Source organism: Akanthomyces muscarius, chromosome 6 (genome assembly GCF_028009165.1).
Source record: "Akanthomyces muscarius strain Ve6 chromosome 6, whole genome shotgun sequence".
Lineage (NCBI taxonomy): Eukaryota > Fungi > Ascomycota > Sordariomycetes > Hypocreales > Cordycipitaceae > Akanthomyces > Akanthomyces muscarius.
This window is the reverse complement of record NC_079246.1, coordinates 2,501,759-2,515,076: the sequence shown is the minus strand read 5'-3', so window position 1 is coordinate 2,515,076 and position 13,318 is coordinate 2,501,759. Positions and strand designations below refer to the sequence as shown.

Here is a 13,318-nt window from a genome sequence, read left to right as displayed (position 1 = left end):
GAGTTTCTATACACTGATAATAAAATTTATTGGAGCAACAACATTCTCCCTGTCTGTTTCCTCTTCCGCGCAAGTTTAAAACTGTGCAAGCCTTGTACCACCACGCTGCTATGCAGAGACCCCTTCCCTGCTGCATCTTAGGCAGCGTTCCACCCCCTCCCAATCGGCACGATCGCATCTCAATCCGCAGGCCGCCTAGTGTGGCTTGTGCGCTCGCGATGGCACAAAGATCTCTACTACATGACTAGCTTTCAGGTACAACTCCCTTGCGACTACCAGCTACGTCATCCTCATTCACTCATCCATTCATCTTGAGCATCTCCCTTTTTCTCCAACGCTGATGATGCCATCGCATTTCGTAATTGACGTAGATGAGCTGGCACAACCTCGTCGGCACTGACCCCGCCCGCTTTGGGTCGGGCGCGCCGTGTCTCATTCCACCTCTTGGTCAACGAATTGCCGAGCCCAACCTAGCAGAGCAAAAACAGCACCCAGCAGCCACACTTGCGTCTGAAGGGCGGTCTGAGGAGGGGGACTGATCGGCTCTTTGAAGAATGTAGAAAAGTCCTGGTCGCCCCCCTTGCGCTCTTTTGCGAGGGCGGATACATCCAACGCGCAAAAGTCCATCTAGACAGACGGAGATGCAACTAGCCCCCAGAAAGCCGGCCAGCCTCCCAAACTGCGCTCCATGTGTGGCGCATGGCTCTCCCGCTGGCATCTGGTGCAAAACGTCTCTCCGGTGCAAACACTCTCTTGCGCTGGCATCAGAAGCGACGTGGAACTAAATCTCGAATGGCAGTCAATGTAATGTTTTCATCCGTAGTTGGTCGACTTGTACACAAGCTCCGAGGTACAAGTACCCAACACAAGACTTTCCAATGACGAGTCGACCATTCTACAACTATACATGTTCCATGTAGAGTCTCGACCACGCCTTAGTTCAACATGCACAATATTCACATCATCTGTCACACCAACATTACGGACAATCCAAAACCAGCTTCTCCTTCATTCAACAAATTAGATGGTATTAGGGGACTGAAGATGGTGTAGCTATCTACCGTATTAACATTATCAATTACCGCCTCTCTTGTCAAATCTTTTCTTTTCTTCCCCAATCTTGATCCTTTTTTCTCTCTTTTGACAGCATGAAAACTCCCCAAACTAGAAAACCAGTCTCAGCAGAAGAGTATACACACTTTCGCTACCAGCTTGCTTTCCCCCGCCTCTTCTTTCTTTCTTCTCTTTTCTTCAAACTGTTCCAAGTGTGCCCTCCCCTGTTCCCCAAAGTTTCCAATGGGAAGCAAGAGCAGGGCGTCTTGGCCCAAACAGTCTCGTTATTTTCCCAACGTATGGTTTTGCTGCAAAATAGGGCAAGCACTCACGCTTACAGAGCGAGGAAGAGAGCAGCGAAGCTACCAAGGACGGCAGCACCGCCGGTAACCTTCGCAGCACCGCCAGCGACAACCATGGGCATCGTGGGCATGGGGTTGCCAGTGCCAGTGCCGGTGTTGCCGTTGCCGTTATCACCATTGCCACTGTCACCGTTGCCGTTGTTGCCATTGCCATTGTCACCGTTACCGCCATTGCCATTGTTGCCGTTGCCACCGTTGCCGTTGTTGCCATTGCCATTGTTACCATTGCCACCGTTGCCGTTGTTGCCGCTGTTGCCGTTGCCACCGTTGCCATTGCCCTTGTTACCGTTGCCATTGTCACCGTTACCACCGTTACCGTTGCCCTTGTTGCCAGAAGGCGTGGGGTAGGGGTAGGTAGCGGTGTGGTGGTGCTTCTTGGTGGTCAGGGTCGGGCAAGGGGCCGTGGTGTGGTGGCCGTGGTGGCCGTGGTGATCCGACGACGAGTGATGGGGGTGGGGGTGGTGCGTCTTGGTCGACTCGCTGGGGCAAGGCTTGGACGGCTTCTTGGTGGGGGTGTAAGAGGACGAGGACATCACATGGGGGACGCTGCTAGAGTGGTGGGGACGCTCCGTGTAGACGCTGCTGGTATGGTGCTCGCTGCTGTGCTTGTGCGTGGTGCTCGAGCTGGAGTGGTGCGTGGTGCTCGAGCTGGGGGGGTGCGTCGAGGACGAGCTGGCGTGGTGCGAGGAGGACGAGGCCATGCCGGTCATGCTGGAGGACGTGTACGGCCCCTCGTGGGCATAGCCAATGCTGGCGACGGCCAGGACGGTAGCAGCAGAGAAACGCATCTTGATGGGCAAGTGTGTTGGTTGAGAAAGGGTAGAAAAGAGTAAGCGAAGGGTTCGAATAGAAGTAACAACGAGTGTGGTTGGTAGGAGAACAAGAACGAGAGTTTGGAGCAAGAGGCCTGGCCAGGTTTATATAGAGCGAAACGGTATGTCTTCTCTCGACATTTGCCGCTGCCGACTTTGCAGCGGCAAGCAGAGTGTCTAGACTCTTGCGGGTTGACGCCGTCGCAATAGTAGCCCATCATGTTACGCAAGAGACTTTGGCTTCTCGCAATGGGATTGGGTGAGTTGGTCTGCTCAAACACCAGCCCCCTCAAGCCAACAGCAAGACATAGGCAATTGAGTTTTGCTGGGCTGCAAGCAATGGACAACCTCGCATGTATGACGCCGTGAAGTCGAGCGGCGCCTTGGTAGCGTCAGCTAGACGCCGACGATGCTTATTTTCGTTAACGCAAGTCTCAACGTTAAGTTCACGCGTGTCGTCCAACCATGTCGAGCAAACGCTGCATGCGCGAAGGCAATCACGTCTTCCGAACTTGCAAAACCGTGTTGGACGCGAAAAGAAGTTTGCGCGGCGTCGCTTGTCGGCCCTAGACTGTAAAAAAAACACGTACAAGATACTAACAACACAGACCGACGAGTAAAACATGATACATGGAAAATTCTTCTAGTGGCGAATGAAGACCACAAAAAGGATAATGCTCGCTATATGTAAATGCCGCTCTCTCAACTCCTCATGTCCCATGACCACGCATTCCTGCCAGCCCAACATTCTTGAATTACAACATTTTGACACACAGCCAGTAATGGCTATCGAAGCCTTGATCCACCATTTACTCGTCTTCGGGGAGACCTGAAAAGAGGCCAAAGCGCATGCGATGGCTCTGCAAATAAGTTAGCTCTGATACCTCATAAGATTAATCGGTAGACCAGCAGGCGCAATCTGGTATAGATGTGCAGCGCAAGGACGACACGGTACACGACTGTCAAAAAACTCACAAAGGGAAGTTTGGGAATAATAACGGCCAAGACAGCCATAAAGTTGATGATGAAGTAGGCAAGGTCGTAGTGTGTATAATGGGTGCTCAGGAGAAAGAGCATGATCGGTACACTGAGGAGAAACTTCTTTGTGGGCGTGTACTGAGCACCGTTGTCGATTTGCTCCCACATGTTGAGGTTATCGAAGGCACCGCTATTGAATTCGAATGGGACTCCTCGGACATAGTGGAACATGATGTAGGAGCCGACCATGTAGGTTATGTTGGTCAGGGTCCACGATGTCTCCTGCGAGACACCGGGAATGACGTCGTAAAAGATTTTGAGGCATGCTATCAAAACGAAATGAATAGTCCACGCTCCTGTATGGGCACGTTAGTATGGGGCCCTGACGACATAATACGAAGGGCTTTGAAGGGGACAATATTGGCGTACCCTTTGCGTTGGTCCAATTTGCATTGAGATTTGGAAGAGCAGCCTGGTCAGAGATTTGCTCGAGCGTCTCGCGGGGCTCGTGATAGACCTGCAGGATGCTGCTGGAGCGTCTGCGACGACCGGGGGCCTTATCGTCCATGTCAAGGTAAGTACTTCCAGAGCGCGGAGGATTTGTCCTAGCGTCGTACGACACGGTGGGGTGAAGAAGAGTTGGAGAAGCCAGCTTGGCGGTTGTGGCTGGGTACTGCGCAAGCCGCAAACGAGGATCGTGTGCTGTCCCTGGTGTGGGAGGGACGACACGCAACGCTGCCGGGAGAGTCGGAGGTTGAAGGCGGGAAGGTGTAGCGAGCGAGATTGTCGAGTGACGCTGTGAAGCGGACGAGCAAGAGCGCACGATAGCTCCAATTTTCCTACTGGCTCTCGATTTCGAGACGGGGCAATTGGCTGTCGGGGGAGGTTTCTTTGCCCGAGGCGCTATTCGGGGGGTCGAGCCGGAGAATTTAGTATCGTCGGTAGCGCGAGCGTGATGTGGGAGAAGGCGCGTAATCGGAACAAGTACGTCGTGCGATGATGTTGATGAAGATGAAGAAATAGTATTTGGCGAAAACGGACGAGAAACGAATGAAAGAAGAAAAAGCAGCGGTTGGTGTTTAAGGCAAGAGTAGGCTTGCGTGTGGCGAGACGGCCTTGTGACAGGAACAAGCTGAACGGGGCAGCAGTGAGCTGACCAGTAGGCAGCAGGTACGGATACTGGACTAGCGTAGAGGGTCCTCGGAACTGGGTATTTGGCGCTTAGGTTAGCGGGTGGCTGTGATGGTCGGCCGTAGTGAATAGGCCTGAGGAGAAGGAGTCGTGGTCGGAAAAACAATTGAAAAGAAAAAGAAGGGGAGTTGGATTGATGAGAGAGGGGCCGCCACTGGGGTTGCGAGAGTCAAGGGACCAAGGCGCTGGGAAGCATTACCTGTTGGCGCTAGCTGGTTTCCAGCGCTCTGCTAGTGGTGTTTGCGCTGTAATGGGCTGGCGCTAGTGTAGATGGGCCCTGTCTAGAACCTGTCGGGCCAGCTGCCACTGTGGCAGTGCGGCCTACCGTTATCACGGGCAATTCCAGAGGCCACGTTGGAGATACCCTGCAGACGAAAGGGACCATTTCTACAACTTATAACTACGAATGGAGAATGGAAAACAGGCAACATCTAATGCCGGCAGACAAGAGTCAGTCCAATTTGCTGCCCTGGCACCACACATCATATTACTAAGCTGTCTTGTCCCATGCACCAATATAACATGTAGGCGCCAGCATCTGGCCAAACTGCGATGAGCGTACCGCGCTGGCATTGACTGTCTACCTACTGGTAAGCGCATCAGGTTGCCGGCCCCCCTGCCCCGGATGCACTTGGGAGGGGGCCAAAAAAGCTTGTTACTGCTGCTGCATGTCTGGTTTGCTTCTGCAGATCCTTGGCCGCTCGTCAGAGCTGGCAGGGGGTGAGCTGCTTCGCGCCTGCACCAGATGCCGTGGTAGGTAGCTTGAACCAGAGGCATCAAATAAGAACAAGACAGATTGCAGGTTGTACACTATTCCGAGAAAGCGCCACTTTTATACTGGATACCCGATCAAATATAGAGAACTCAACAGGCTCGAGAATAGCATGCGCTCGACTCTCGCACTTCTGCCCACTTCTCCCGTGCTGGCCGGTCTTATTCGTATGAACCGTTGTTAAATTGCCCACTCCAGTCTTGTCGTCAAACCCCTTGGCCCCCCTGCACGGCCAACCAGAAGTGGGGAACAAATACAGCTAAAATGACAAGAAGGACAATCCAAATGTTGAGGCGGCTCCAGTGTTAGATGGTGTCATGGTCACGGCGGCATTCTTCTACCTGCCTGGCTGATGCTCGGCTGGCGTAGTCAGGTAGCTGCCACTGTGCTCGATTGCCCGCGGCCGACACAGGCAAGGCAAACTGTGCTTTGTCCCTGGTCTTACGCCTGCTTCGCGGCGCGGCACCACCCGTAGGAGCCGATGGAATACAGTAATAAGCATGACGGCGACCAATGGATCCTACTGAGTAGAAACTCGGCAGTCCTTTTCGCGAGTACGAGCGCTGGTGTTCAGCGGCACGGGTTAACCTGGACCCGCCCCTTGCCCTGCGCGTGCTCCGGCTACTAGCTCCGGTCGCTCTTGCAGTGGGGCATTCAGCTTTTGCGCTGATTCGATGATGATGTTTTTCGCGTCGACTTTTTTTTGGCTGATATTGCGACAATTGCAGAGATTCAGTCAACGCTGCTCAATTGTTAGAGCGCCACCTTGCGGCGAATTTTGAGCTTCACCCTTGATGGTATTGAGTATTGCACTGGATGGCGACGCAGCTGGTGCATTGACCTCGGCCCTGCTTCACTTGCGACACAGACTTGAGTCTCAACGTCACATGAAGTACGGCAACTTGCAGCATCACATTCACCATGGCGTCGGAAGAAAAAATACCCGGCGATGTTATTAGCATGGGCGGAAGCGACAGTGAGCAAGAGAACAGTCAGGTCGAAAAGAGACCATTAGCTGAGGTCGACGGTTCCGATGCCGAACAAGACCAACTCTCACACATCTCCAAGCGGCCCAAATTCAGCCGCCCATCATCCAGCAGTAACGCAAGCAAGGGTTCCGAGGAGGGCGAAATAGAAGAAAGCTTTTCAAAGTCCATTGGCAGCCAGTCCGGTCATTCAGACAGCCAGCCAGCAGCCAAGTCGTTCGTTCCCTCGGACCCGCCACTGTTCACAACCGAAGCCATCAACTTGAAGCTGCCGGCGCTGTCGCAGAGGAAGGAGGGGTCTTGGGTGGAGCGCGTCTCGGACTGGACCAACGTTCTGTGCACAATCAACTTTGATTCCTTAGCCGACATCAAGCCACCGACGGTTGTCTCCGCCTTTGGTCAATACATTGACGTATACAGCGGCCTGAAACCGCCGAAAAGAAGAACTGCCAAGCAGACTGTTCGCGCCATGGAGGAGTCGGGCAAGATTGCTACCATTGTTGCAACCGCAAAACCGCCGTCTCCTGCACCGGCGAAGCAGACAAACGATGTGGAGGATGGTGAAGTCGCGAACTCGCCCGAATACGAGCCCAGTGAGTCGGTGAAGCTGGAAACTGGCCAACCTGCCGACGGTCCCACGAATGATACTGTGACTGCGACGAATGGTGAATCGGCTCACGGACAAGAACCAACAGCTGAACAACGTCGATACTTTCCTTCTGCGGAAAATGCTGCCGACATGTGCGTTCTGTGTGGTCGCAAGGGACACGCTTCTGGCACCTGCAGTCACACAAAATGCAAATTTTGTGGAGAGACTGACCACTGGGCATTCAGCTGCAAAGCCATCAAGGCTAGATGCGGGAAGTGCCGACAACTTGGTCATGACACTTCGTCTTGCGTGGAAAAACTAGCCCTCACCAAGGACGAGGGCTTGGCCTGTGCTTACTGCGGCATGGAGGATCACCTTGAAGGCGAATGCACAGAGCCTTGGCGATCATTCCACGCCGAAGGAGACACTGTACTCCCCGTCGTTGCCATTCAGGCGTCCTGTGCGGTATGTGGTTCGCGTAACCACTTCGCGTCGGACTGCTCGCAGAAGGGCAGTCGACCCTTTAACCCATCGTGGACGCTGCGGAATCGAGATTTCTTCATAGATCCGCACTGCGGCAAGGAATCTATCGAGGAGGCTGCCAATCTGCATCTTCGTGCGAAGCCCAACACGGGTCGACAGGATGCTAGAATACGCGGCCATGCCTCGCGCACTATGAATGTGCACTACTCGGAAAGCGACGACTCAGACATGGACCTCCTCAGCCACCGAGCAGCACCCCGACAGCAACGACCCCCGCTTGGCCGTATGCAAATGTCGACAAACATCCAGATGCCTAGGCTGGGCGGCCATGTCGTCCAGCCGCCGCTGCCACCTGGTCCTCCGCCGCCACTTCCACCTCCTCCGCGTCATCCCCCACCTCCAGGCACGTCTAGTTATGGTAGAAACCAGCGCGGGCCACCACCCTCGCTACCACCAAAGCCGCCAGCGGCACGGAACAACCGTGGACCTCCACCTCCTCCGCCGTCTAGGGGAGATTCACGCCGTGGTAGCCACAGCCGTGGACGGAGCGGTCCCCCGCGTGGCCGAGGCGGGCGTGGAGGTGGAAGAGGACGAGGAAAGCGATGAGAGTGCTCGAAAGCCACGGCGGCATCTATCACCATCATCATCTTGCATGGCGTGTAGAAGGGGGGTGAGAGATGCTATCTAACTTATTACGATACCCAAAAGCATTTATTGAATACAATTGGCTATGTCTTGACCTTTGAACACGAAATTATTGTTTGTCTGATGCAGATGTTTGCTGCACGTTGCCAGATGCGGTAGTCGGAGCAAGCTCCTTGGCTCCACGGCACCTCACACGAGCCGGTATCCGGCCTCCACGTCATCCCCTACACGCAGCCTTGGTCATCGCTCGGGCCGGGACATCAAATCATACGCAAAGCACTGGTGGAAAAGGCAGCCGTGTGTTCCGTAGGAGGGCCATACATGATGCACCGGGTTGAGCTCGGGAAGCTCATGTGGTTAAAATTGGGCAATGATGCGGCGTTGCAGAAAGTATATATGCTCCCTTGGGCTCGCACAGCAGCGTTACCTCCATTCGAACTCTCTATGGGAGCTCCTTGAATACAGTCGTTTGAAGTAAGGACTAGTTTTGTTTTCCATTGGCCTCAATATCTTCTTCACTTGTTTCGGACAAGGCCACAATATACTACAACGATAGGCTATGCCACGACATTTATCCTCCTCGCCTCCACTAGGAGGCCTCCTCCACTCCAAATTCTTTGGCCATGGAGCGTGGCGAGGTTGAGGAAAGAAAAAGGGCCAATCCCTGGTCCTAAGCAAGGCAGAGGATGGGTGTGATGAGAAGCGAAGGGGGTACATGTGTTCTCAGCGTGCCTTCTGCCATCGCTGCTCCATTGGATGCCACGACGGAATCGGCATTGTGACAGAGCGGGTGTCGGGGCCCATGGTAGACTCTCAACTGCCGTCCTTTTTCCTTGCCACAGAGTTTTTTCTCCGCCGTCGTTGTCCGAAAATGACTCAAAAAGCCTTTGCTGAATGCAACCTGCCGGTGGATTTGGTCTAGCGTTGTGGCTGGGCACAACGCGGGCGCGATCCGCGATCTCGCACCGCGCGACTCCCCCCCCGCGTCGAGATGCGCGCTCCTGATTGGCCACCAACGCGAAGCCAACGCCCAATATCGCGCTGCAGACCTGCATTGATGCATCGCCAACGCGGGACCACCCACACCAGGCTGCCGCGAAACTACCACATTCGGAAGAGTTCCGTTGGATGGCAAGGCCCGTCGCCAGCCCTGTCGGAAAAGAAGAGAAAAAAATCACGCGCGAGACAAGGGGACACCCCATTGCTCCCCATTGCTCTGCAGGGCTGATTGGCACCGCGGCCACTTACACGGCGGTCAAGCTACTGCAAGGCGGACAAGGGTTTTTTCTTTCGCTCACTCACCGACCAGTCGATGGCAGTACCCGTGGCGACGATGCTGCATATACCCACCTGCGGCATTGTAGGCCTGTAATTGCGCGAATCCCACGCGAGGTCTCCTTCTGCAGTCCCCGCCTCCCACGTCTGTCGCCCTACGGCAAGAGGAGAAACCCGCCCCAGTCCAGATGCAGTTGTTTCGTTTCCTTTTCGTGAGAGCCGTAGAACAAGCTTACCTTTTGAAGTGGGTGGCTGGCAGGCTTATGCAGGTCGGTGGAGGAAGAGATGCTTGGGGATAGGGAAGAAAGACGAAAATCAGTGGCGAGGGTCGTGGCCGGGATATATACCATCCCACTGCTTCCCTTTCCAATGCGGCCACTTCTTGTGGCCTTGTTTCCTTATTATTCAAAACGTTTGCAACGACAGTTGGTCAAGACACAACCTCGATACACAGCATCTTGACTCGACCATCACCATACTTGCCCTCACTCCTCAACTCTCATAACCACAACACAAACTCCGTCAACAGCACTCACCAGTAGTCTTCCACTGAGCAGTTACATCCAACATCCCCTCAACTACTCCATCAACCATACACCCCACCTCTGCCCTGCCCAGCACAGCCCGCCCAATGAGGCCGATATGGCGTCCACAGAACAGCAGTTTCTCGCCCTCTTGAGAAGCGACCACATCAAAGACCACCTCCTCCCGCACCTTTCCACGACTGACCTCTGCGCCGTCCGGCAGTCCTCCTCGGCCTGCTGCAACCTGCTCACCAAGCGCCTCTTTACCCGCATCCATGTTACCTTTTCCGCCGCCACCTTTACCAAACCCTGCCGCGTGGCCGCCCTGGGGCGCATCGGGCACCACGTCGAGCACCTGACGTTTTACCTGCCGCACTCGGACACGACCTTTCTCCCGCCGCTCGTGCACCCGCAGACGGGCCAGGAGATATCCTTCCTCTACACGCCGCACACGAGCATGGGCTCGGCGCTGACAAGGCCAAAGTACGCCAACAGCGAGCTCGGCGACATCCTCACCCAGCAGTACCCGCCGCTGTTCCACGCGGCGACCAACGTGCCCAGCTTCATCCACGCCTTTGCGCACCTCGCGCGCATCCGCCACCTGACGGTGCGCTGCCCGGGCCAGAACCCGGCGGAGCGCTACCGCCGGGACATTGTCGACTACGCGCTCATCAGCCTGCGCATCGCCGTCGAGCGCGCGCCGCTGACGACGCTGCACAAGCTGTCGCTGTCGAGCCTGCACCCCTCGGCGCTCGGCTACCTGCGGCACGTCAACGGCATCGGCAGCGTGCCGTCGGCCGGCCGCCGCTGGCAGCAGATCCGCAAACTGCACATGTCGATTGAGTCGTGGGACTTTGGCAGCGCGGCGGCGCCCGGCCGCGACCACCTCAAGATCATGGACGACTACATCCGCGCGCTGGCGCCGCGCCTCGAAAAGTTTTCCTTTTCTTGGATCGGCGCCAAGGGGCCCTGCCCGATCGCGCTGGCCGCCGATCCGCTGTTTGCGCCGCCGCGCGCCTCGCAGAAGCTCTTCCACGAGGTCACGTCGCCCATGTCGCCGCTGCCCGTGCGCCCGCAGCTGCGCGCGCCTATCCACATGCCGGCGCTGCGGTATCTGCAGATCCGCAACACGGCCATGAACGCGCCGCAGCTGCGCCACCTCATCAGCGCGCACCAGGCGACGGTCAAGGAGTACGACCTGGACAACGTCTCGCTCACGGACAATGGCCGCTGGGAGGAGGCGCTGGCGCCCGTCCGCGAGGAGCGCGCGTGGTCGCTGCACAACAGCAGCAGCAGCAGCCCGTCGCTGGCCACCAAGGCGTCGCAGTACAGTCTCGTGACGAGCGAGAGCTCCGACGACCTGCCCGCCAGCCCCAGCGCCGCGGTCGAGGCCGTCGGCAGGGAACTGCTGGAGCTTGACGTCGGCGCGTACGGGTTCGATGACGATGAAAAGACGGTCATTGAGGAGCTGACGGCCGAGGACATGGCCGCGCCGAGCGAGGCCGGCAGCACGGGCTTCACCACCAGGATCAGGAAGAAGAAGCGCTCCAAGCACCGCCATGGCCATGAGCATGAGCACCACCGCAACAAGCGCAAGCACAGCCGAAGCGCCAGCGAGCCAGACCACAAGTCGACGCCGCCGCCACCCCCCCCTCTGCCCCGTTCATACTCTTCCTCTTCACAACTCTCCTCCTCATCCGCCTCCCCTCTGCGCCGCCACCGTCGCCCATCTCACTCCTCCTCATCCGCTTCGCAGCGCAAGGCATCCCTCGAGACGATCCGTGCGCCCATCACCATCCCCGACCCCTTCATCTCGGCGCCCATCCTCTCCTCGGAGCCGCGGCCGGTGCTGCTCCTGCAGCCGACCGTGTACGACCCCAGCGCGCCGAGGCAGCCATCGCCGCCGTGCGCAAACGGGGACGACGGCATCACCGCCGTGCAGCGCAACCTGGAGCAGGAGGAGGCGCACCGGCTGCTGGCCGAGGACGCGTCCGCGCGCGTCAGCGCCCTGCAGCGCGCCAAGGAGGCCGTCATGACGAAGCTGACGCGCGAGTTCTCCAGAAAGCTCGGTCACAAGTCGAACAGCAGTGGCGGCGGTCACTACGCGCAAAGCCAGCAGCACCGCGGCTATGGCGGCGGCGGTGGGAACAACAGCAGCGCCGTCGCGGCGTGTCGCTTGATGGCGGGCAGGGACCTCCTCAGCGGCAGCGGCAGCTATTACACGGGCAACAGCAGCTTCGTGCTCGAGGACAGGCGCACCATGGATAGCCAGACGGCCATGGTGCCGCTCATGTTTAGCCGCGCCTGATTATGCTGCGCATGACGACGGCGACGACTCATGACTTGGCAGCGATACTTGACAGATGAATCCATGTAATGAAAGCAACGAGACATCGCGACTGATGATTGAAAGTCCACCCACCTTCTTTTCCTCCGTTTTATTCTTCTTTTTCTTCCTTTCTTTTCGAATGCACACATCATTCCTGTCATTAACATGTAGTTTTTTTTTCAATCTCTTTTTAGCATACAAACTTTGAATACATGAACGCATATACTCGTCATAAAAAAACCGAAGAAGAACAAAAACCACCGTGACAGGTTTATCTTTAGGAACTTTCCTTGACAATAGTCTCCAGCGCCTTGACGTAGTCTGCCACCTCCTTGGCCCCCGTCAGCGTGAGATCGCGCCGCTTGCCCTCCACCATGACCACCGGCACCGCGTCCACATCCTGGCCGTTCATCCTCAGCCTGTCCCTGACCTGCCGCAGCCCGAGCTCCTTGTCCGCCACGACTCGCCGCGCCTCGTCCTCGGCGATGCCCGCCTCCGCGCACGCGGCGACGAGCGTCTCGTCCGCCGCCGGATGCTGCGCCCGCGCAAAGTAGGCCGCGTACAGCGCCTCGACGAGCCGGTTCGTGCGGGCGCTGCCGCCGTCGTGCTCTGCGTCCTGAAAGTGCTGGATGACGCGGTGCGCGTGCAGCGTGTTGCCCATGAGGCCGCCAAAGTTGAGCGCGACGCCCGCGGGCGCGAGCAGATCCGTCATGTGCGCCTGGAAGAGGCGCTGCGCGTCGGCGTTGCCCATGTGCTTGTTGGCGAGGTACCACTCGTTCTTGTCGACGCTGTCGGGGAAGTCGGGGTTCAGCTGGTAGGGCTCAAAGTGGAGGGTGAAGTTGACCTTTTGGCCGGCGTCGCTGGCGCGGACCTGTTTGAGAGCGTCGTCGAGTCTGGCAGGAGGGAAATCATTTAGCTTGAGAATGTGGAATGCGCGGTCGCATCGTTTATAAAGTTGCCTACCTCTTCTTTGCCAAATATGTCCTTTTGAGAGATCGTGTTAGTGGCGTTCCGTGGTTTGATGAAAAGGTCGGGAAGAAACCCACCAAGGGCATATCGTGTCCAGCGTAAAAGTGACTTGAGATTGATACATTGTAACTGATTATTTATGTGATTATACTGAGATGCAAGGATGGATTGCTAGGTGATGTGTCAAACATGCGCGCGCTGCTTATAAAAGTATACATCATAGGCCCAGTGGATGCGGGGTCACCAGCTCGGGCCGGAGGATGGGATAGTTGGCGCAGCTTTTACAGCGCACGCTTGTGGCGCACAAACGGGATGCTGGTCTCGATCTCTATACAGCTCTGAGAATATCG

At 56.5% G+C, this 13,318-nt stretch overlaps 5 protein-coding genes across 5 annotated transcripts; 2 read left to right on the top strand and 3 right to left on the bottom strand.

Annotated features, from left to right (window-relative positions):
• Window positions 1-1,387: 1,387 nt before the first annotated feature.
• On the bottom strand, window positions 1,388-2,203 carry LMH87_000888 (uncharacterized protein; the record flags this gene model as incomplete). Its single annotated transcript, XM_056198872.1, has 1 exon — window positions 1,388-2,203. The coding sequence occupies one exon, from the start codon at window positions 2,201-2,203 to the stop codon at window positions 1,388-1,390; it is 816 nt and encodes a 271-aa protein (XP_056055776.1).
• An 833-nt stretch (window positions 2,204-3,036) lies between these two features.
• On the bottom strand, window positions 3,037-3,773 carry LMH87_000887 (uncharacterized protein; the record flags this gene model as incomplete). Its single annotated transcript, XM_056198871.1, has 3 exons — window positions 3,037-3,087; window positions 3,203-3,561; window positions 3,635-3,773. The coding sequence occupies 3 exons, from the start codon at window positions 3,771-3,773 to the stop codon at window positions 3,037-3,039; spliced, it is 549 nt and encodes a 182-aa protein (XP_056055775.1).
• Window positions 3,774-6,089: 2,316 nt separating this feature from the next.
• On the top strand, window positions 6,090-7,832 carry LMH87_000886 (uncharacterized protein; the record flags this gene model as incomplete). Its single annotated transcript, XM_056198866.1, has 1 exon — window positions 6,090-7,832. The coding sequence occupies one exon, from the start codon at window positions 6,090-6,092 to the stop codon at window positions 7,830-7,832; it is 1,743 nt and encodes a 580-aa protein (XP_056055774.1).
• Window positions 7,833-9,788: 1,956 nt separating this feature from the next.
• LMH87_000885 (uncharacterized protein) lies at window positions 9,789-11,978 on the top strand (the record flags this gene model as incomplete). Its single annotated transcript, XM_056198865.1, has 1 exon — window positions 9,789-11,978. One exon carries the CDS (start codon window positions 9,789-9,791, stop codon window positions 11,976-11,978), a length of 2,190 nt encoding a protein of 729 aa, XP_056055773.1.
• Window positions 11,979-12,276: 298 nt separating this feature from the next.
• On the bottom strand, window positions 12,277-13,092 carry LMH87_000884 (uncharacterized protein; the record flags this gene model as incomplete). The annotated part of the gene is made up of 3 exons (XM_056198864.1): window positions 12,277-12,892; window positions 12,963-12,983; window positions 13,046-13,092. 3 exons carry the CDS (start codon window positions 13,090-13,092, stop codon window positions 12,277-12,279), a joined length of 684 nt encoding a protein of 227 aa, XP_056055772.1.
• Window positions 13,093-13,318: the final 226 nt, after the last annotated feature.